The 22,761-nt window shown below is 40.9% G+C and overlaps 1 protein-coding gene across 1 annotated transcript in view; it reads right to left on the reverse strand.

Moving 5' to 3' along the window:
* Positions 1-17,927: 17,927 nt before the first annotated feature.
* LOC147466111 (uncharacterized) overlaps positions 17,928-22,761 on the reverse strand; it is an 89,832-nt gene continuing 84,998 nt past the window's right edge. Inside the window, exon 7 of the mRNA XM_086523958.1 lies at positions 17,928-18,165. Within this exon, the coding sequence (XP_086380084.1) occupies positions 17,943-18,165 (223 nt within the window). The 3' untranslated portion in view covers positions 17,928-17,942. The remainder of the gene's footprint in view (positions 18,166-22,761) is intronic.

Below are 22,761 nucleotides of genomic sequence, written 5' to 3' on the forward strand. Positions count from 1 at the left end.
TATGCGTACGATGTATAACTGGTCAGAATGAGGTGAAACTCACTTCACAACAACTTTCAGGATTGAGATCCAACACTTTTTGTGCTAGATATGGTCAATACAAGCATTCACTTTACCTAGATCTGTCTTGTGGCCTTTACAAGCCCAAAAATGTTTCAAATTCAATGAAATTTGGTTATATGCTTCCTAAATGCTCTAGATCACATGGGTGCACTCAAATGTAACTTTTGACCTCAACTTTGGCCTCTAAGACATCATACGCGTATGATGTCTAGGCGGTCAAAATGGGCTTTTGTTTCTACCACAGGTGCCCCTTGATATGTAGAACTTGATTATGTGCTCACATCAAATTTTGGATGTCAAAATTGCACAAAATCATCACTTTTTTTGACAAGACAATCCCCCAGAAGAGTAAAATCTCCTCAATACTTAATCTATATGCCCAAATGGAATGAAATTTGGTGTATGTGCTCAACACAAAATGCAGAAGATGGGTATAATGTCAAAAGTTCACTTTTGCTGCCAGAATTACCATGCAGACATCATACACGTATGATGTCTTCTGGTGAATTTTTGGACAGAATTCATTCACAAGCATCCTCAAGTATCTAGTACTGGTTTTCAAGAACCTTTACCAATTTTCATGCAAAAAAATGCTTAGAATCACAAGTTTCTTCCTTTTTCATTTCAGACACTCCCTCTTTTGTCTTTTGGGTGTCAAGAGTTGGTCAAAACTCTAGTCTCAATGTGTATGTAGGTTAAAACACCCCTTCTAAACACTTTGGTGCAGTCAAATTTTTTCAAATTTGGTCTCCAAATGCCTCTTGAGACATCATACGCGTGTAATGTCCAAGTGTAGAGAATTTCAGTTTTTGTACACAAAACTCTTGCAAATGCTCTCTTATATTCACATCACCAATCATTCATGAAAATATGTCAATAGAAACCTGATTATTGCATTTTTACCCTCAAAATCAACTTTTCAGAGATCATGAATGCAAACAAGCACTTTAGTAAATATATCAGTGGATGAATAGCTCTAGATCATAATCAAATTACTTACCTAAAGCTACTCTACACATCATATAGGGTTTTGCATTTATGAGTAGAAAAACGCTTCACTGCCACACATGGACTAGCAAACGCTTTTATCACCTCACAAATCACTCAACCACCAACAACTACCCTAATCTACAAATAATACTACAAATCCTAACTAAATGTATCTAGTCGCAGGCCCTCGGTAAGACACACGCTTTCTGGCTATCCACTTGATCTCGGAATATCCTCTTTCGGATCCACTTAAGAAAAATGCTTTCTGTAGTCGAAACTTAAGCAAACAACCATCACACGTAGGATCACCTACTCAAGTCCTTGTGTCCCCGGCAACGGCGCCAATGTTGCGGGAGCAAATCACACCACCTGTAAAGTGCATATAACACTATGTATATCAACATAATGTCAATCGAGGACATAGATGACACGATAGGCGTACGGAGGCAATCTCTTTAGCTTGTCAAGCCGAGACCATCCCACACATACACCACTCTGGAAGACCAACTAAACCACAATCAAGAATCTCATTGCTCTCAACTATACCCAACCCACACACACACAAACGAAAGGAAACTCACAAAACCATACTAGAGTCGTACAAAACTTAAGGAACACCATCCCCTCACTAGGATACACTTGTCCCAAAGCTTCTACACTCAAAATCCTCACTCCAAACCCATCTGCAAAAAACGCATATGAAGACAGAGCAGAATTTTGGCAGTGCCAAAACTAAAATCTATGAGTACCTATGAGTAGCTTATGTTGCCACGATTCGAAAGACTACTTGCACGCAGAAACAAAACATCGTTTGATACACTTACGATCACAAATAGCTTGTAGATGTGTTAGCGCAGGTGCTTTGTTTTGCAAGGAATGCTTGACGCTGTTGCGTAGGAACACGTTAGCGCACGTGCTCCATTTTGCAAGGAATGCTTGATGCTATTGCATAGCTCTCTCCGAGCCTATCGCAATGGTGCAGTCAAATCTCCAATGCGATGAGCGAGTAGGAAGTAGCATCAGGATGAAGCTCACGCTCTCTCTCTTTCTCTATCACACACAGTCGATGGCAAATGAAAACTTTGATTATGATTAAAGTTCTCCTTACAAAATGACCTAGGTACCTTATATACTAAGGCTACCATAGGTTAAACCTAAAATAGAGTTCAAGGGGTCAAATGACTTTGTATTTACAATCTGGAAGTGCCATTGCACCATGGCTTCTGCAACTAGACTAGCTACTCATTACAAATATTGTTTTTAACCATAATCCGTAGCATTTTATAACTCTAAAAAAACAAGACTTTGTTGAGTTATGTCGTATTGTTGACCCATGGGTCAACACCAAGCTATGCTAGTTTGATACAATGGTGGCATACGAATTATTAGACAAAAAAAAATCATTTTTTCTAAAATTGAACCATGGCTTCACTTGGCCTAGCAAAATTAAGAAATGACTTTGCTTTTGGCCGAAAAGCACAAAAAAACAATTTTTTACAAAATTGAACCTTAGCATCACTAGACCTAGTAGCAATTGGATCCATGTGTGGTTTTGCTAAAAAGCATAAAAAGCCAAAAAAATCAAATTTGAATCAAGTGTCCGTCTGTCTGACCAAGGTAGAGCTTGAAAATAGATTTTCTTCCCACTTTAAAACATTACAACATTGCACAACAAGCATTCTAGATAAAAGGCGATGAATATAAATTTATGTGCTCTTGAATAACCATTTATCTTCTTTTTAAGGGACCCAAAAATGGGGAATCTTATAATTGCACTAACAACAAAGGAAATTTCCTTTTAAAAAAAATTGTTTATCACTACTGGTTGATTGATTAGACTAGGGTAGTAGGAGCAAAGCAGGAGTGCTAGAATCTTTACGTGTGGTTGGGGTTTGACACAACTCTAGCTTCGAGCTCAAAAGTTCCCTCAAATGCCTCAATTCGAAGTAATTGAGCTTGTCCATCTAGAGACCCCTCATAAACCATCTTAGAGAAAGAAAATATTTTTCTCTCTGGGAAACATCTCTTGTGATACCATCTATAGCATCAATGGCCGAAACCATAGAGGTAGCTAGATCAAGTTGTTATAAGCCTATTTTATACTCTCATAACAACCTTTTGGAAGCTGATGTTTATATTACAACCAACCACATTAGGATGCTAAAGATGGGAAAGGAAGACCTTGAAATCCCTCATCAATAGTGGTGGTAGAATATAAATCTGATTATCTGGTGGAGTATGAGAAAGACACCATATTTCTCAAGAGTGCCTTAGCCATGGACTAGTTTCCTCATAAGAATACCCCTAAACCCAAAGCAAGCCCACTCCTACCCAAAGCAATCCTTTTTACCAATAGGCAATTGTGAGCACCATTGGCTCCTATATGGGTGTCTATTGTATATGAAACCCTTAAAGGTAATGACTTAGCTGATGGATGATCCACTAGTAAATCACATGTTATCCCCAATCCATTGCCCCCACCAACCTATATTGAAAAATAAAGCCATAAGCCCGGTGTGTTTTTGTGGATAACCCGTTTGTAATTGTGTACGAGGATATGTTAGGATGGGTCTATTAAATGCACAACCTCAAGCAATCCTACCCTCTTGAGTGCAAGGCCTATGTTTATGTTAAAGGGCCCTCACTTCAATCCCACACTTCTTTGATGCATGGCATGTGTTTATGTTAAAGGTCCCTCTCTTCAATCCCACACTTCTTTAATGCATGGGGGAAAAGAGTATTATAAATTGTGACCCATATAACATGCACGATCAACTTATGGGGGATTTCCAGTTTTCCCTAGGGATGTAAGGGGAGGAAGAGTTGATGGCTTTCCGTTTATGGAGCTTGCATCTACAATTACAGCTAAGCCAAATGAGTCTTGTTACTAGGCAAGTATCTCTCAATACCTAGAAAGTCCCTGGAGTTGTGACAAGGATTGGGATAGGACCCTAAAGACAAGAAGGGGAAGAGTGATGCCCATGTTTCTTTTGGCCCTAATCCATGTGTGATCCTCCAATAGATGCCAAGGTACCACATGAAACTATGGGGGAGATTGAAGACAAGCCACACACTGCCAAGGACCCTTTTCTTTACTTTGTGTGTAGGAGGTAGCTCAAAAGAAGTTAAGATCTCACATCTGCAAAAGTTACGTGATAACTATAATGGAACAACGTAGCACAAGTTTTGTAGGTTTATGGCCACTATTGTACACACCATGGTTCAAGGATTTAGGCTTTGGAAGGGAAATCTTTTTCTTTGTTTCGTACATTGCAAATACCTATTCTCTATCAATTCAAAGTCATGGTTGAGATCTTCATAGAGGAAAACACTCACACCAGTATTAAGCATAACACATTGACACATATTTGGGTTTAAGTAGGAATGCAAGGAGATAGTGCGTGATTCCATTGATCGATTTAAGCGGTCTATTTTTCAATGTTTTTTATAAACCCTCAAAGGAGAGGCTAATTTTGCGCTTCTTGGAAGGACTCCACGATAAAACTTTCTAGAGTCGTCTCTTTGGTAAGCACCATTCTACATTGAACAAGTGTTACAAAAATGCTTTGTTGTATGCAAACAACAAAGTGCAACCTAGAGAAAGTAGTCGACACAACAAAGAATACCTTGGAAATCTGTACCGCAACACGCCGTATCAATTCCATGGCCATCATTGACCAAGCCTTGCGGAGAATGCGCCAAGAGACACGGGGACCAAGCTATTATATAAGGAGCCAACCACCCTACTCTCAACCTTATGTTTGGAGAATTTGTGTGGGTATTCATCCCATTGGGAGCTACCAAATAGGTACGACTATTGCTCGAGGTGTAAGTGGTATGCTTTGGTGTGATGTATGTAGGAAAATGGGAAATCGTTCTACTGAAAATTTCTTTTTTAGAGCATGAGCACTTAATGACCTTCAAAGAGTGGCAGACCCACAACCCCTCCAAGGATGAGGTGACGCATCAATAGGGTAGAGCTCTTCACAGTTGACCCCAAACTTAGGGGCTCCACCCCACTTATTGGGGCTATGGCCTTGAGATATGTTGATGTACCCAATCCCATAAAAAAATTATGAACTTGGATGACACCATAACAGCGAAAGGCTTGTAAGCTTATGGGTGCCTACAAGACAAAGTGCACAACCGAGAGAAACAAAATAAAATCAAGGCACCCCTATTTGCCTTGAAATGTAAACCTATAGGGGAACTTGAATCCATAATGCCCATCGATTGCAGCAATGATGTAGCAACAAATCATTGCATGAATACGGAAGAGACAACTAAGAGACTGAAAATCCTAGCTACATCTACTAAAAAACTTAGCTAAGTTAAAGGGCAAACAAGGACGTGAAGCTCAAAGAATTGGAAAATAAATGATAGAACAAAGTAGAAAAAAAAAACAAAAAGGATAAGCTCATGCAAGGGCTAAACGAGGACAATGGGAAAGCCTAGAAACTTGTACACAATGAAATGATCCTAGCAAATTGGTTGACAGACATCAAGCTGGCCCGATCAAGTAAGCTAGAAGTTGAAATTGGTATCTTCGAATGAGAATTTGTTGGAAATTAGGTTCTAGCATTGACACAAACTCAAAACAACTTAAAGGTGTGCTTGACAATAATGAAGCTAAGATTGATGACACCTTCATTACAGATATATATATATATATATATATATATACATACACACACCATGAAAACGGAACAATTGACGTATTAAGGGAAGATATCAAATAAAAAGTGTAGCATAATATTCAAATACCTTAAGAAGCTCAAGGTTTCAAATAAAGACAATCTATACTATAGTATAATGGCAAAGTGAGGGGACTACCACGTGTTGCAAAATCCCACATCCAGCTTCTTTCTTCTCCTTTTGACTCTAGACTCAATGTCTAGCGTTCCCTAAGTGCTAGCTTTTTGCAAACAAGGGGGACCAATGTCAACCTAAATAAGGTCCACCCTTTCAAAGAGATAAGAAGAAGTAATCACTCCATCTAGAGCAGGCGTTTTTAAAGGATATCTCTGCGAGACCTCTCTCTCTCTCTCTCTCTCTCTCTCTCTCTCTCTCTCTCTATCTATCTATCTATTTTTTGTTCCCACAAGGAGCTGAACTTTTCCATTCTCATGGCTGCAAGAATATACAAGGCATTAGGTGAGACATGGCAGACGCATCTTGTGTCAAAATTCAGGATTCACCTCATTAACATACAAAAGCAATCATTGGGCAAGGGCGTTGGTGTTGTACACTAAGAGAGCACCACCAACAAGATAGCACGAGGGTAACTGCCTAGATAGCCAATCCAATAGGACCTGAAGCATAGATATCACCAGAAACTAACCTCTCTCTCTCTCTCTCTCTCTCTCTCTCTCTCTCTTTGTGTGAGGCCTTCTAGGCTCCGTGCGTGCATTGCTAGAGGCCCAACCCCCACCCTTTGCCCTGTTTTCTTAATGGTGGCAACATCCTAACGTCAGCACACACACTTTGCACATGGTTCATCAGCAAACCGCCAAAGGGCTTATGTATTGGAGCTCAGTCAAGCCTCCTAGATTGTTGTTGTTGTTATCGCTTGACTCAAGAGCCCACTCCCACTATCATGCCCTCCATTGACATCGGCATGGCCTTGTTCAACACCATTCCCTACTCTCTGTGGCCATCTGGTTGGAGCTCCCCTCCACGTGGTTGCTTCTCCATGCACTAGAGCTAAAGTTGGACGCTCCTTAGCAGGTAGGATTGGAACATATATGGTGAGCAATGGGTAGCTTCTCTCTCTCTCTCTCTCTCTCTATCAAGTGTCCCATCAATACTCGCAGCTTCCCCTGTTTGTACTCAGGAATATGCAAACATGCATCATTGCCAGGGACACTTGCGCTTGCCAAAGCACTCCCTAATTCCTTGTAGTTGTTAGCCTCATGAGTTCCTGGGGCATTGTGCAATCATCAACAGTCGGTTGACCCCAATAAGCATCGTTGAGCACTTAGTGCTAGGCTCTAACGATTCTAACGAGAGGAGGAAACAATCCACTTTTTTGGGCAAAAATAGAGGAAATAAATAAAAATTATACAAGCTATCCTATAAAAGTTCTCATTATTGACTCTTTAGGATTAACCATAGATGCAAGTAGTTTTGTATAACATGCTCTTGGTTAGATATTTAGATATGTATCATTTTGATCACAAGGCCACCACCCCTTTTGATCCAAATGACTTAATACCACCATTAGTTCAAAGTTATTTTGTGTCTACTTCTCAATCATTTACCATCAAATTTTACATAGTAATTTTCTCATTCTCTTACTTAGTCTAGCAAAACTTACTCAATTTTCTCATTCTCTTACTTAGTCTAGCAAAACTTACTAAGACAACTCTCCTAAACTAATCAAGTAAATGTGGTACATCCCGTACCACTTCCATCTTTAAAACCATTAGTCAAAACATAGTAACTTTGTCCTCAGCATTAGATAAATCTCTCAAAAAAACATCGTTCCTACACCTCAAATGGTTGTCTGTTGCTTGGCTTAGGTAAAAAACAACTCAGCTAAGCATATCAAATCCTCTAAATTAAGTTTGAGTAAGAGGAACCAAAAAATTCTGAAATTTGTACAAACGAGTGTGAATAAGCCATGCCTTAAGTGAAAAAAACCCATGAAATCCAGACTGTTCAGTCACGACATCTCCATCATGGTATGCAATGTGACTCAGATCTTAGTGCGCAATATATCATCAATGTGACACTACAATTACGCTAGCAGCCCCCAAAAAAAACCAGGCATCAAATGCAACAAAGGCTCGTCGAACTCGGCCCCTCCTTTTTTTTAGTTATCCCAATATTCCCAGCCAGTATGTAGATATACCTCAAGTGTATATTTCCTTTTAATGGCATCAGCGGCTTAACCTCGCAGCAAATAGCCCAATCATATTGAGTCAATACATAGAGCTACGAGCACAAAACCTAGGCCTCAGACATATTGCCATGCTTGCCCGTGAAGTGCATGGGTACTACCTAATGCCAGTTACCCCTAACCATAAAAAAGATGGCAAAAATTCCAATTATTTTCCAGTGAATGCCAGTCAAAGCCTTTGGTATAGAGAAACCTAAACCCGTGCAGTCATAAAATAGACACGGCAAATGAAACAGGTCCTTCATAAATCTATCCAAACCTCATTAATTTGCTCACGCCAAGTGCCTTTTATGCCCAAATCTTTTAAAAAATCAAAAAGAAATTATGTCAATCATTGTATTATTAAAAAACGTGCATCGTTTAAAAAAAGACCAGCGACATAACGTAAGTTCAAAAGACTAGTTTGCTTTTGATGCTCATGGCTGCTAAATCTCAAGCCACACCATCTTTATTACTTTAGTTTAGAAAATATCCCTACATACCATATAAAACCAAAACGTCTGGCGCGAAAAAAACCAAAAAATATTTGTACAAAGTGCAGACCTAAGAAGCACCATCTTTTTCCACAAGCTCCATTGTTAGACGCTAGGCAAGAAGCCCTCAAATCTCTCTTTATACCAACACTAACACCACGCAAAAAGACTAAGTAAGGGGCTCAGAGCCATCCTCACCTTTATATAGTGTTTGATGATGATGTAGACCTGCGTCTTTGAACCCTGCTCAGTTCCCAAAGTGTCTGGCTACAAGTGGCAGCCACCATGGCCCCATAGGGGGGATTGAGTGGGAGATAAGAGAGAAAGACCATCATCATGCAGCGTGCGGGTGCACAGAGTTTATAAGGTCGTGAGGTAGATATTGTAAGTCAACAGGCGTGAACTACTCGAAATGCACAAGTTTATTTAACTCAATACCCAAAAATGCCCGCAAGTTACCATTATTTTGGGGTAATGTCCTAGACTCTATGCGCCTTTGAGAGGCTTAACAAAGTGATGCTTTATGGGGCCACTTCCCACAAAAAGGAGAGAGAGAGAGAGAGAGAGAGAGAGAGAGAGAGAGAGAGAGAATGGTTTTTGTTAATTGAGGGGTTGTGGGGGTAAAGAAATGCTACACCCAACCTAGTAAAGAGTCGGTTTTTTGTTCCGGATTATATACTAGCTTGTATAAGTACTTAGGTGTGTGTGTGTGTGTGTGTGTGTGTGTGTGTGTGTGTGTGTGTGTGTGAGAGAGAGAGAGAGAGAGAGAGAGAGAGAGAGAGAGAGAGAGAGAGAGAGAGAGAGAGAGAGAGCATATTGCCACTACTCGGTGCTTGCGTGAGAGACATGAAGCTGCTCGATGTGCATGTGTGAGAAAGCGAGAGTCCACATAGAGAAAGCAGTGTTGTGATATAAAGGTCAGTATAAGGTTGCTCTCTCTCTCTCTCTCTCTCTCTCTCTCTCTCTCTCTCTCTCTCTCTAGAGCATATTGCCACTACTCGGTGCTTGCGTGAGAGACATGAAGCTGCTCGATGTGCATGTGTGAGAAAGCGAGAGTCCACATAGAGAAAGTAGTGTTGTGATATAAAGGTCAGTATAAGGTTGCTCTCTCTCTCTCTCTCTCTCTCTCTCTCTCTCTCTCTCTCTCTCAATCTCTCTCTCTCTCTCTCTCTCTCTCTCTCTCTCTCTCTCTCTCTCTCTCTCTCTCTCTCTCAAGGCGCCAATGCATGCACGAAGGAGGAGACACGATGGTCGGGGTTGGAACGATGACGGCCGTAGGAGGGGGCAGTTTCGCCACGATGCCATGCCTCCCCACACGGTCTTTTTGGATGTTGAGAGTCCCTGAATGACTAAAGAGGGCTCTCCAAGGCATGCCCGTCCCTGCCAGGCAAACCCATCTACTTTGACGATGATGTCACACCCATACAACTTGAGCATAGGAGACTATGCTGTGTTTCCCGATGTTGGGGCGGAATTTAGCCTTTTTTCCTTGCCCTCAAGTTATTGCCAAGCTTGCACTAATTTTCTCGATTTTGGGGCGGAATTTTGCCTTTTCCCCTTGCCCGCCAACTGGCGTTTTTGGTTGCCATGCTGAACGTTTTTATAAACTGGTTATTTTTCCAAGTTTTGCACTATTTTTCTCTGTTTTGGTGCGGAATTCTGCCTTTTCCCCTTGCCCTCAATCGGCATTTTTTTATTGCCAATCCGAAAGTTCAAAAAATAGGTTACTTTTACACTGTTTTTCTTGATTTGGAGCAGAATTGGTGTGTAAGCTTAGAAATTGGTGTGATAGTGGACATAGTTACACCACAATTGAGTCTATTATAATGGTAAGAAATCTGGCTTTCAGTAAAGCCATAAGGATATATGGATATGATACTCAAAATCCAAGCCTAGGGTTACATATACTCCCTACTTGGTGTACTAGGTTGAGGAAAAGAATGTTTTCAATATGACAAGCAACCTAGATAGAGATTGCTTTATCGAACTTAGGAACTGTATATGGAAGATCACTGACTCTAAAAGCTTCAGATCCAATTGTGAATCATTTGTGGTTTATGTATACAACAACAAATTGTGAATGTCAGCTTTGATTAACAACAACAAATTGTGCAATGTCAACTTTGATTAACAATTTGTCATATTTGCAAAATGAGTGCAATGTTGTCAATGTTTGTATCCAAAGAGTGAAATTTATATCAAAAATTCCTTTTCTCCTTGCCCTCAATTGGTGTTTTTGATTGCCAATCGGAATGTTTAATAAAATTGTTTATTTTTGCGGTTTTTACACTATTTTTCTCTATTTTGGGGCAGAATTTCTCCATTTCCCCTTGCCCTCAACCGGCATTTTTGAAAATTGAAAATGGTACGGTATTAAGTTGAGACACATTTTTCCCGAACACACACTGTGTGTGTGTGTGTGTGTGTGTGTGTGTGTGAGAGAGAGAGAGAGAGAGAGAGAGAGAGAGAGAGAGAGAGAGAGAGAGTAAAGGGCTAATTCCATATATTAATGATCGGCATTGGCAAGGCCCAAAGCAAGAAGCCAAGTCCAAGGTTGAAGGCAAGAAAATCTGAGGTAGAGATTGAGCAAATCCAAGGCAGCACTAGTGGATTCGAGGCGACAAAAGGTGGAGGAAAATCTTGACTAAATTTGAAGGTTTTCTCTAAATTGTGTGACATTCTCACCTTCGAGTTGGGATTTCAAGGTCAAAATGAAAAACGAAAAATTACAATTTTTAGACGTAAATATCATAATTTGTTGGGTGGGATTACAGTAAGCCAGTCTTCTTGACATTGCATTTTTCTTTGCGTTCCGTGTGTACGATCACCTTGTGGTGTTCTCAAGGTCAAAATGAAAATCTCAAGGTAAATAAACAAAAATCTCAAAGTGAATATTAAAATTTGTTAGGTGAGATTACATTGAACCAATCTTTTAGAGCACTCTCACAGACAAATGCTTTTTTCCAAAGCACCGATGACGATGAATTAGGGCAACCCTCCGTTATATTTGTAGATTTTTAAATTAACCTTGCCAAGTTTAATGCGTGTTATCACCTTGGGGTGAAATTTAGGGATAAATCTCAAAATTCGTAGGTGGGATTGCACTTAAGTTGGGATGCTTTCGTAAAAAACACAGGTGCTTTGAGTTTCATGGGTGCTATCACCTTGAGGTGAAATTTTAGAGGTGGATCTCGAAATTCATATGTGGGATTGCACTAAACATAGATTTTTCCTGAGTGTAAATGAGTGATAGTCTTTTGACCTGGTGTGTTTTTTCTTGAGACCAAAAAGAGAAGCAAAAGCCTTTAATTTGGTGATGGTTCAAATGGTCTCACCTATACTCAATCTTGTGGTTGACTCTACCCTGATTGACATTATTTGGCCATGTTTTTCAAAAGCTAATATCCATGGATGGAATCCATGGAGCATCATCTTACAAAATAAGCTCTCTATAAAGCATTTTCTTTACAACATCAAACTATGTCCATGAACCTTTTGAAATCTTTGCCCCCTCAAGGCACATGTTAGGAATTGCTTCATCTTTGTAGGTATGCAGCCTCAAACTTAGAATTTCAAAAATAAGACTTTTAAAGGTAAATCAAAAAATTTGTTAGGTGGGATTACACTAAATCGGGTTTTTTGGAGCACTCTTATGCACAATGCTTTCTTCCAAAATGTGGGTGGTGAAGTTGGATGGCAAAGGGCAACCCTTGCCTGCACTTGAAGGTTTCTTTGCTAAAATTTCCTTTCAATTTTGTGTGTGCTATCACCTTGAGGTGTTCTCATCTTCAAAATGAGAATTTTGAAATTGAAAATTTTTGAAAAAAAAAAACTTTTGATAGAAAATTTGGCTATCACCTTGAGGTGTTCTCGCCTTCTAAATGAGAATTTCAAAATTGCAAAATTTTTATTAAAAAAACAAAGTTTGTTAGGAAATTTGGCTATCACCTTGAGGTGTTTTGACCTTCAAAATGAGAATTTTGAAATTAGATTTTTAATTAAAAAAAGCAAAAATTGTTAGGTTTTTAGATGGGATTACAGTAAATCGTTTTTTTAGAGCACTCTCACACAAAATTCTTTTTTTTCCAAAACACGGGCGACGAAGGGCACAATGGACGTCAACCCTCCTTGAAGAAACTTGCATTAAGTTCCTTTGAAATGAAATTCCTTTGGGTTCTATCACTTTGAAATGAAATTTAGAAATAAAAAATTTAGAGGTATTTTTGTCTTCAAAATGAGAATTTCAAAATTAGACTTCTTAGAGAAAAATATCAAAATTTGTTAGGTGGGATTACACTAAAACGGTTTTTTTAGAGCGCTCTCATAAACAATGCTTTTCAAAACACGGGGGTCGAAGGGTACGGTTAAAGGTGCCAAAGGGCACGGCGAAGGTTAGCCCTCTACTATATTTGAAGAATTTTGCATTCAAATCCTTTGAGTTTCCCTAGTGCTATCACTTTGAAGCTTAAATTTAGAATTAAATCTCAAAATCTCAAGGTAGGATTGCACTTAACTTAGGATGCTTTTTCATAAAACGCGGGCGCTTTGAGTTTTGTGGGTGCTATCACCTTGAGGTGAAATATTAGAGGTAAATCTCAAAATTCATAAGTGGGATTGTGCTAAACTTAGGTTCTTTTTTTAGTGTTCGTGAGTGATGGTCTTTTGGCTAGGTGTTGTTTCTCTTGGGACCAAAAAGAGAAGCAAAGGCCTTTAATTTGGCGGTAGTGGAGGTAATGGTCTCACTTACAATCAATGTTGTGATTGAGTCTCTCATGATTGAGATTATTTGGTCCTATTTTACAGCTATCAATGGATGGAATCCACTGAGCATCATCTTACAAAAAAAGAGCTCTGTGAAGCTTTTTCTTTAGTGTTTACAACATCAACCTATTGTCTACGAACCTTTTTAAATTTTTGCCCCTGGCCCCCTCAAGGCACATGTAGCTTAGGAATTGCTTCATCTTTGTAGGTATTCGCCTTGAAAATTAGAATTTCAAAGTAAAAAAATTCAGAGGTAAATCTAAAAATTTGATATGTGGGATTACATTAAACCAAATTTTTTTTAGCACTCCGATAGACACATATTTTTTCCAAAATGTGAGTGGTGAAGACGGGTGGTGGCAAAGGGCAACCCTTGCCTATATTTGAAGTTTTTTACACCCTAAATTCCTTTGAGCTTTGGAGGTGTTCTTGCTTTTGAGCTGGAATTTAGAGGCGAATTCAAAATTTGTGAGTGAGAATGCACTAAATCTAGGTTTTGAACATCAATTTAAGGCAAATTATAGCTTTTGAGACAACTCTCTCCCTCCCCCCTCCCTCTCTCTCTCATAGCCACTTTTGGCCACAAGCTATCCTCTATGTCTTTATAGGTTTTCTCACTTCAAATAATGAATTCAAAGGTAAAATTTCTCAAAATCTCTATGTGGGATTACACCAAATGCCCTTTTTTGAGCACTTGGATACAAAATATCAATGCTACAATACTTGAGAGCTTTAAGATTTCTTTTGGAGTGGCTTACTATGTCGCCCTACTAAAACATGTCTCTCTCTCTCTCCACTTTTGACCACAAGCTACCTTTCTACACCTTTTCACAATAGCATTCGGGACCACTAAGACTACTACACCTATGTTCTATCACGGTGCCATGCTGTCTAAATTGATTATACATGTTGCACTGCTAAAAGAGGCCCAATGGAACCTCATCTCAACATCTCCTAGCATCAGACAAGTGCATGATTCACGCTCATGAGAAAAGGCACTCTATATTTTTAAAAAGCCAATTTACTGCATCGGGCGAGAAAACTAACAAAACCACTCTACCACACTTGGGCGGTTCAAGCTTTCTCTCCTTCTTCATACAGGCACCCATGAAAAACCTGTTCTTGACGTCATATAGAGAACTAATGATAGGAGATGGTTTGAAATACATACATACAGTGCTAAATAACCTTCAAGAAGTCTCACAAGAGTCTTCAACTCCAACGTTGTCATTTCATATTTAATCTATACTATGACGTCTATTGAATTCAATATATCTTATTGATAGAATAAGTGGGAGGATGCATGAAAGGAAAGGTTTGTTAAAGATATAGAAAGGATCTATCAAATGAGCCTTGAGTTCATGTGCACTTTGAGCCTTGAGTTCAGGTGCACTTTGTCCTCCTTCCTTGGGGTGTTCTACTCCAATCGATATTGTGATGTGTTCAGGGTATTATATGTTTGCATTTGGAAGTTAGTATACATAAGGAATTTCCCTACCTTAAGTACACTACTCCAATCAATACTATGATCTATTGAGGGTATCTCATGCTTCCATTTGGGAGTAACTAAAATGATAAAACTTATGCACTCATTATGAACTTAGTGTTTTCTTTGTTGCTTGACAGAAACATTTATGAGGATAAGGGACACATGCTTTTGTCTTCCTGAATCTCCAAGTCATTTCCACATGTGCGTGCACATTGAAAGGTTGCATGAAATTATTGACGCCATCTCGCTATGCAGCAAACGATATACTTGTGCCAAGTGATGCCTTGCCATGCTCAACAAACGACCATGGTCGTGGTAGGAGTTCCTCCACAAATGTGGAGGGTTGTGTCCATGGTGATGTTACTATTCCACAAGTCTCTCATCAACTGTCATGCAAGGACAAGGACGAAGGCAGCACGTTCTTTCATGTTTGGATGCAACAAGAAGATATCGTTGAAAATGGGCAAGGCAACATACCTCCAACATAAGAGAGCAACGCCATCAACATGACGCCACTTCTACCCTCTCATAGACGCTCAAAATGAGGAACATGCCCGTATGTTCATGACACATCACTTGGAGGAATTGCTTTCATTCTACATGCATATCCTTGTACATGAGAGGTGTTCACCCTTCCATACTACCATTGGTACATGTCTCATTGCCTACAGATCATACATGAACCATGTCCTCCTTCTGTGAGTTTTGTGGTGCACATCTTTGGCCGTGTGAAATGAAGAAGAAAGATACACCATCAACAAGAAAATGTTGTTGCAAAGGTAGGAAAGTGTCCCTCTTTCTTCTTGCAAGACCACCAAATGTATTGGAGAGGCTACTCAATAATAGTGATGCTTTGAGTAGGTCTTTCAGAAGAAAATCAGGAGTTACAATAGTGTGATGGCATTTGCATCTCTTGGATCTACCATTGATGAGACATTGATGGGTAGATTTGGTGCATATTGTTTTCGTGTACGTTGCAGTGTGTACCATCGAATTGGTTCTTTGCTACCACATGAAGCAGGGGTGCCAAAATTTGCACAGATATATGTATATGATACTGAGCATGAGGTTTGGAATCGTATGAGTGCCTTAGATGGTTTGAATTTGTCCACTCTTGAAGCATTATTAATGATGATGCAATCATGTAATCTGTATGCAAATTCCTTCTACAATGTTGGTAGAATGTTACATGACAGTCTTGGTGTGGGGATCAAAATAAAAAGTTGTGAGAATAGAAATACTTCGAGGCAGTAGTGGATACCTGTTGGAAACGAGGTTGCTGCGGTTATGCTAGGTCAAGGGGATGTACAAACAAATGGCCAATTGTCAAAATGAAGTCTGCAAATGATTTTGAATCTACACAGGTCGTACATGCCACTATTGTATGTTCTTCTCTTTCCACGGGGAGAATATGGATAGCATGCCAAGCTTCCTTATACTAATGTGCATGGCCCTTTGGATGCCTTGGTTGGTCGACAATGTGTCGCTCATAAAGAGTACTATGCATATCGGCTACAAGTTCGTGCTGATACAGTCATGCTTGCTTCGTGGGGGTCGTTTACTTCAGCAATCTATGGTTGATGCATATTGTGCCATTGAGGAATGTCGTCTTGCATGGGTTCGTACAAATCAGCAGACGTTGATGGCAAAATTGTATGCAAGCCAATTGAAACTCCACCAAAACATCCTTTGCCACTAATTATTTTGTTTGTTTCCTAAGAGTTTTGACATTTTGTATGGAGTGGATAACGTAAATCATGAATAAAATCATTCGGTGTTTGAAGGTTTATTGGTATTGCAATTTCTTTTCAAAAATGGCATCAGAATCTCAAAACTAAGTGTTGCCTTCTATTTTAAGTTGTTGCGTATGTGCAATAGTTTTCATGTTTTTTCATCTCATTATGTGCGAATGTTGAATTTTTTGGCTTATGTATACATAAACGAGTAGATTTGTGCGGCTCTTTATGCATGTCTGTGAGTGATTGAGAGCTAAGATTTTGTTCCAAATTAAAGCATTGGAGTAGTATGAATAGTCTTTTTGTTTGCACCAACATATAGGTCACATACTATAGTTGTTATGTTGATCAATTCTCTATACACTTGGATTGTCATGAAAAGCTGATGTTATGATGTTTTTTGGATGGGGTTGAAATGTTCTATTTATAGATGCCATGTCAAAGAAGGCATTGGACATTATCTACATTTAGTTGGATGCTTCATCATCCATCATTTCATATCTATGGTAACATTTAAGTATGTCCTTTGTAAAAATTTCAGCTTGGTGTTCAAACTGGCAATTTTCTCATGTAGATCCACCTGGTTGGAGAGGCCCACTCACTATGCACGATGTAGTACACACTTTTAAAATCTTTGAAGTTTTTAGGTAAGGAACAACAATGAAGCACAATGCTTTTTTATATTTTGTTTGGTTATTGAACTTATTGTACTTAACTCGTTGGCTTGCAAGAGTCACTATTATCGTGATAACATTTTAATGGAAGTGCATGAGTTTTTTGGTGGACTTTAAGGATACTTTCACATCAGTGTGGCTTTGAATTGTAATGCAGGTTCAGCTCACATACGGGTTTGCGAGCTCGGAGATCGCTTGCCGGCCAATGCAGAATACTCTTATAGGGATATGAATGAGAATTGGAGGATTGTATTGTACACCCTGCATGAGGTGTGTCGTCATTTTGGTAGGAGAGTTCGTTGTGTGGGCCCATGGATTCTATGAGTACCAAATGCAACATCTCGAAGGTTGTCGTTTTGAAGTTGCAACTATTTTGTTAGTTACGATTTAATGGCTTTCAAATTTTTTTTCTTTAGAGACGAATATTAGGTTATGCTTTCAAAAACTACGTACAATAATGGAAGTGGATTGTTGTTGTTTTTTTAGTTTTCCTCTCTCACGTTAGCCTTACTGGACGTTGCAGCTTAGTTGCATATGCATGTGCGGACCCTTTCAATAACACAAGACGGGTTGAGCTACCTTGACAAGGACAAAATGGGTAAAGGTCTTAGTAATATCTGCTTTCAGTTTTCCAATTTCATGTTTAGCATAAAACCCCAAACACAAAAGTTTGATGTGCTTTTATGGTTTACTACGTTTCATCTCGTCATTTCAAAAATATTTGTGTGGATATTTAAATAAGGTAATGTAATGCAAGCCTAAAGAGAAAGCAAGATATTTGCTTGGAACATGTGAGCTTTTGAGAAGCTACAAACAAAAGCACACCACAAAATTGTTGGGAAACGGGTAGATAAATCAAGCAATGCACAAACTATACAAAGTGCAATCCATTAAGTATGGTGTTGATTTGGCATAATGTCTCTGCAGGTGGTCAATCCAATACCACTGTCCAAAGGAGCTAGCTTGGTTGGTTGAGCATTCGTCTTTCGTGACCCGAGTCATGGATTCGAATGCGACCAAGCGACTTTGGTGGCGCTCACGTACGTCCATTGTATCACCATGCACGAGAAAGTGCGTTCTGCTAAAAAAAACATCAACTATTCAAACAAATTGCTTGCAAATACAAAAATTGTATCAAGGAAACACCAGATCTGAAATATAAAAGTGAGTGGTAACATGGTAGGAAATGAAAAGACTTGACAGTGGAAAGTCAAAAGACTTTCTATTTTACAGTTTACATAAAGTAAACTAGTACGTGACCTGCACGCTGCTGTGGCCACGAAGGAGTATCATTCAATTTTGGGTAACCCCCCTCCCCCTTTTTTCAAAGGGATAACATGTGTCAATATTTTTTATGCATCCAACTTAAGGTAGTGACAACCATATCTTAAATTCTTTTTTATGTGCAATAAGGTTTTACATGCTTTATGGTATCAACCTAAATCACATCTACTCTCTGTGACAATAAAAAGTGCATAGAGAATTGAATGAACATAACAACTATAGAACATAAACTTAAAAGATTGCACATTTTTTTGGGGGGGGGGGGGAGAGAGAGAGAGAGAGAGAGAGAGTGTGTGTAAAAGAAGAACATGGCTTTTTAAACTTGAGAGAGAGAGAGAGAGAGAGAGAGAGAGAGAGAGAGAGAGAGAGAGAGTTCCATCCGCCATGACTACTTGGTGAGAGTAGGACTGTGCACACAGTTCACCGTTGCATTGACGGAATTCTCGCTACAATTGCAATCTCACTGTAATTACGTGTGTTGGCTGTTTGGAAAAGCCATAGTTCCATGTGTGTAAGAATAATGTGGCGATAGGGTTCGCGTTGGAAGGGTTGTAAGCCACTAGAGTGACGTGTGTCTCACGTGCAAAGCCTTTGAGACCAAAAGAGGGACATCTATCTTTTTCTTTTTTGGGCAAAACTCTCTCAATGAGAGAGTGAAATTGTATTAACACAACCCTACTACAAATGCACCATGCGCAACGTGAGCCATGGCCAAAAAAATACAAATCGGTCATAAGTCCATAGAGACTTTTAATAGGGAAGCCTTTAACCCATACAACACATCCGAACTTACACACTCTCAACATACCAAGCTCGCTGAAGGTGCAACCATGCCCAACAGATCTGCTACCCGATCGAGCATGCCCCAAGGAGCTTTAACAACCAAACATACTAATTGTTCATAAATACATATAGCAGGGACTTTTACAGGAAAGCTCCTAACCCGTACAACTTAGCAAAATCAACCACAATCGGCGCTTACACAACCATCCTCAAGTTGCCATCAAGCCCAACATTTCTCACATAGTCGAGCTTGCCTGAAGGAGCTTCTATCTTGATTATTGACACAAGGAGTCCCAAATTTCTGGGACTCAGGGGACTCAGGAATCACGAGTCACGACCCTCCTAGGGTAGAGGAGCCAATAGGTGGCCGGGCCCCAACTGTGAGCCTGCCGAACCCCAATAAAATGTTAATATATTGCACCAAAACAGAGACGGAAGTGCATCATATATGTGTAGCCATGTGGTAACATGCCTCGCGTGGGTAGGCTGTGGCGGGGGTTCGAGCCTTGCTGGCATTATCGTCTCCTCACACCCGCAAGTAGTGCTCGCTTCTCGCTCCCTTTTTTGTTACACAGGAATGCCTTGTCGCCTGCATTGCGCTCGCTATAGACCATCAACGACAACATCTTTACTGCAGTAACGTTATGGCACAAGCTTTCGAATGCGCTCTTTTCCGCTCGAAACAGTAAAACACAGCCCACGTGAGCGTTGTCTCAATCTCATCGTCTCTATATTGGGACTTCTACCCTAGTTGCATGTGGCTACCTAGTTCACCTGCTTCCTAGTTAGTCTGGTGATCTAACGGTGGAGATCAAAGACAATGCCCCGTCGCCTAACTTGGGCGCTAGATCCCCTCTACGGGACTCATTTCCATTTTAATTTGTCGCGGGAATCCGCAGGCGTGCTTCAGATCTGCATCCGTGGTCGCCTGACCTCGTTGATAATTGACACGGGCAGGACTCGCGGGATCGACGGCTGAGGCAAGATCAGCCGTTGATCACGCACCCAGTTAAATAAAAAATTAGGGCTGCCTGCTGCGCGCCCTCCCCTTCGAACCCACGACGTCCAGCTCCGTAGCCCACAACCTTAACCACCTGCCCTATCGCGACTCGATGAAAGCATTGCGACTTTGCGCAGTTAAAAACCTGCCCCCCCTTGCTGCGTCGATCCGACGGCCCAAATCGCGCGCCTGGCCGTCCACGCGCCCCCGCCGTCGATCCCTCGATTGACACCCCGTGTCACTTATAAACGAGGCTCCTCCTCCCCTCTCCTCTCTCCCTCTACATATATATACACACACACGCACACACACACATATGTGTGTGTGTGTGCGCGTGAGAGAGAGAGAGAGAGAGAGAGAGAGAGAGAGAGAGAGAGAGAGAGAGAACGGGTGTGTGTGTGTGTGTTATCTCCTGCCTCAGCCCTGACACGGAACCTCTTGCCCAGCTCTGTAGCGCGAACTCCTGCCCCAGCTTGGTCGCATGAATCACCTGGACCTGCTGTAGCTTTGTACGCAGAGTTGGATATTCAGCACTTCCTCACAACTCTGTGTCCCGTGTGTGTGATGACGGGCGAACCTGAGCTGATTGTCGAAGCTCCGGTGGAAGGAGCAGGCGTACAGTCCTAGACCAGCACTTCTGCAAGCTCTTGGTCTGTGTGTACGCGCGCATGTGTATGTGTGCGTGCGCCTGGGGGATTTGGGTGCGTGGTAAATCCTTCTGCCACTCGTCTGTCGCGCGACTCTGTTCTGCACAACATCTACCTTGTGCAGGCCCTTCACAGCGCGCCGGTGATTTCGCCTGCACGCGGTCCTTCTGTCGTTTTGAGTGAGAGAGAGGTGTGTGTTTCTGTACAGCCAGCCTATGTGTGTCTGTCTGTGACAATAGCAGTCAATTATTAAAACCCCCAAAAAAAGAGTGTGTGTGTGTGAGCTTCACATGGAGTTCGACTAATCAGTGTATATACAAGCGCCGGAAAGCCATGGAATCGTCGGATATGGATGCTTTAAGCCTTATCAAAGAATGTTTGCATGAGGACTTTGAGGATGCACGTCAAGCCTGGGAAGAATCCGCTCCCGTCATGGAAGTGTGCATCCCTATACAGGAACTTATGGATCCTGTTGCTCAATATACACTTAATGCGGTGACTCTTTTTTTCCTGGGTAGAATGCCTACAGCTCAGGATGTAGGCCAGTGGGTTAGTTTCCTACTCAAATGGCAAGCAGTCCGAGGGGTTTACTTTGGCACGCAAGGATTCTATAAAGTCTTGCTGGCCAACATGGATGCTCGGGATGCTCTGCTTGAAATGTCTCCTCTTTTTTTCAATACGCAGATGACTCATGTATTGCCCTGGGCCTTCACCAAGGACGACCAGAGTCTCATTCGTCACAAGTGTCCCGTTTGGGTTGAGGTGGTCAACTTTCCTCGCACTTGGCGTCACTTTCTTCCTTTGTTGGCTGCTCAGCTGGGCGAAGTCATTTGCCCTCATAAGCTAGACGCAAACACAAACCGTTTTTGTATTCCGTGGGACACAAAAATCCCCACACCAACAGGAATTTCGATCGATTCTCGGGATACAGTGGTTGGAAAGCGTCCATTTAAGCTTAAATGGGTCAAGTTTGCAAATTCTGGCTTTCCGTTGTGGCAAATTTGGTCATATGCAGTCCGAATGCCCGGAACCAAATCTGTAACCACCTCCTTTAGCCGTCCCTACTCCTCAATCTCGCTCCCCTCCGAAATCTTCTACTAAGGCTCAAACCAAAGGTGCTTCAACCTCCTCCCTGACAGCTGGGGCGAATAAAGGCAAAGGGAAACAATTACAATTGTCTGCACTTTCTGCTTCTCTAAATATTAAAGACAAAAGAAAAGAACAGGTTTCAACCTCTCAAACTTGGATAGTGCCCAAGAAACCCGCTAAAACTGCTACAGCCCGTATTCTGGCATCTTCTTGTAGTTATGTGCCCCCTTTGAAGAATGTTGCTCAGAAAAAACTCCCTTGTAATGACAACACTTCTTTGGCTGAAGCTTGGGACAAGGTGGTTCGCTCTACAAGGAAGTTGTTACAGGAGAAGCCTCTTCATCACAAGGTGCCTTTATTTTCAATCATCCGGATCCAGGTCTTGACCCACCTCCTCAGGTACCTACAACTGGGGAGGATGTGTCGATGGGCACAGGTACTTGAGTTTTCTCCCCTTTTTCCCGTTTCCTCGCCCACTGTATATACCATATAGAATGCATAGTTCTTTGAATTGCATCTCATATAATATGCGTGGGTTATTCAATCACGGCAAGTGGCGGCTTACCTGGCACTATGTACATACATGTAAAGTGGACATTGTGGTTTTTAAGAGCATAACCAACATCGATTTGCAGTTTCTTACTTTGCGGGCTACTGGATAGCTTATGCATGATCAATTGGCTATTCTGGAGTGCTTATACTTGTTCGACATGAACTCTTCCTGACCTTGGTTTTCAATGACCCGGCTGGGAGATGGATGGTCATCCAATGTATTGTTAATGGGGAAGTTTTCGAATTTGGAGGATTATATGCATACACAACTTCTGCAATGTGGAGTGCTATCTCCGCTTATTGTTGGCGTTCCAATGCC

This window comes from Adiantum capillus-veneris, chromosome 1, assembly GCF_014529385.1.
Source record: "Adiantum capillus-veneris isolate H3 chromosome 1, ASM1452938v2, whole genome shotgun sequence".
NCBI lineage: Eukaryota > Viridiplantae > Streptophyta > Polypodiopsida > Polypodiales > Pteridaceae > Adiantum > Adiantum capillus-veneris.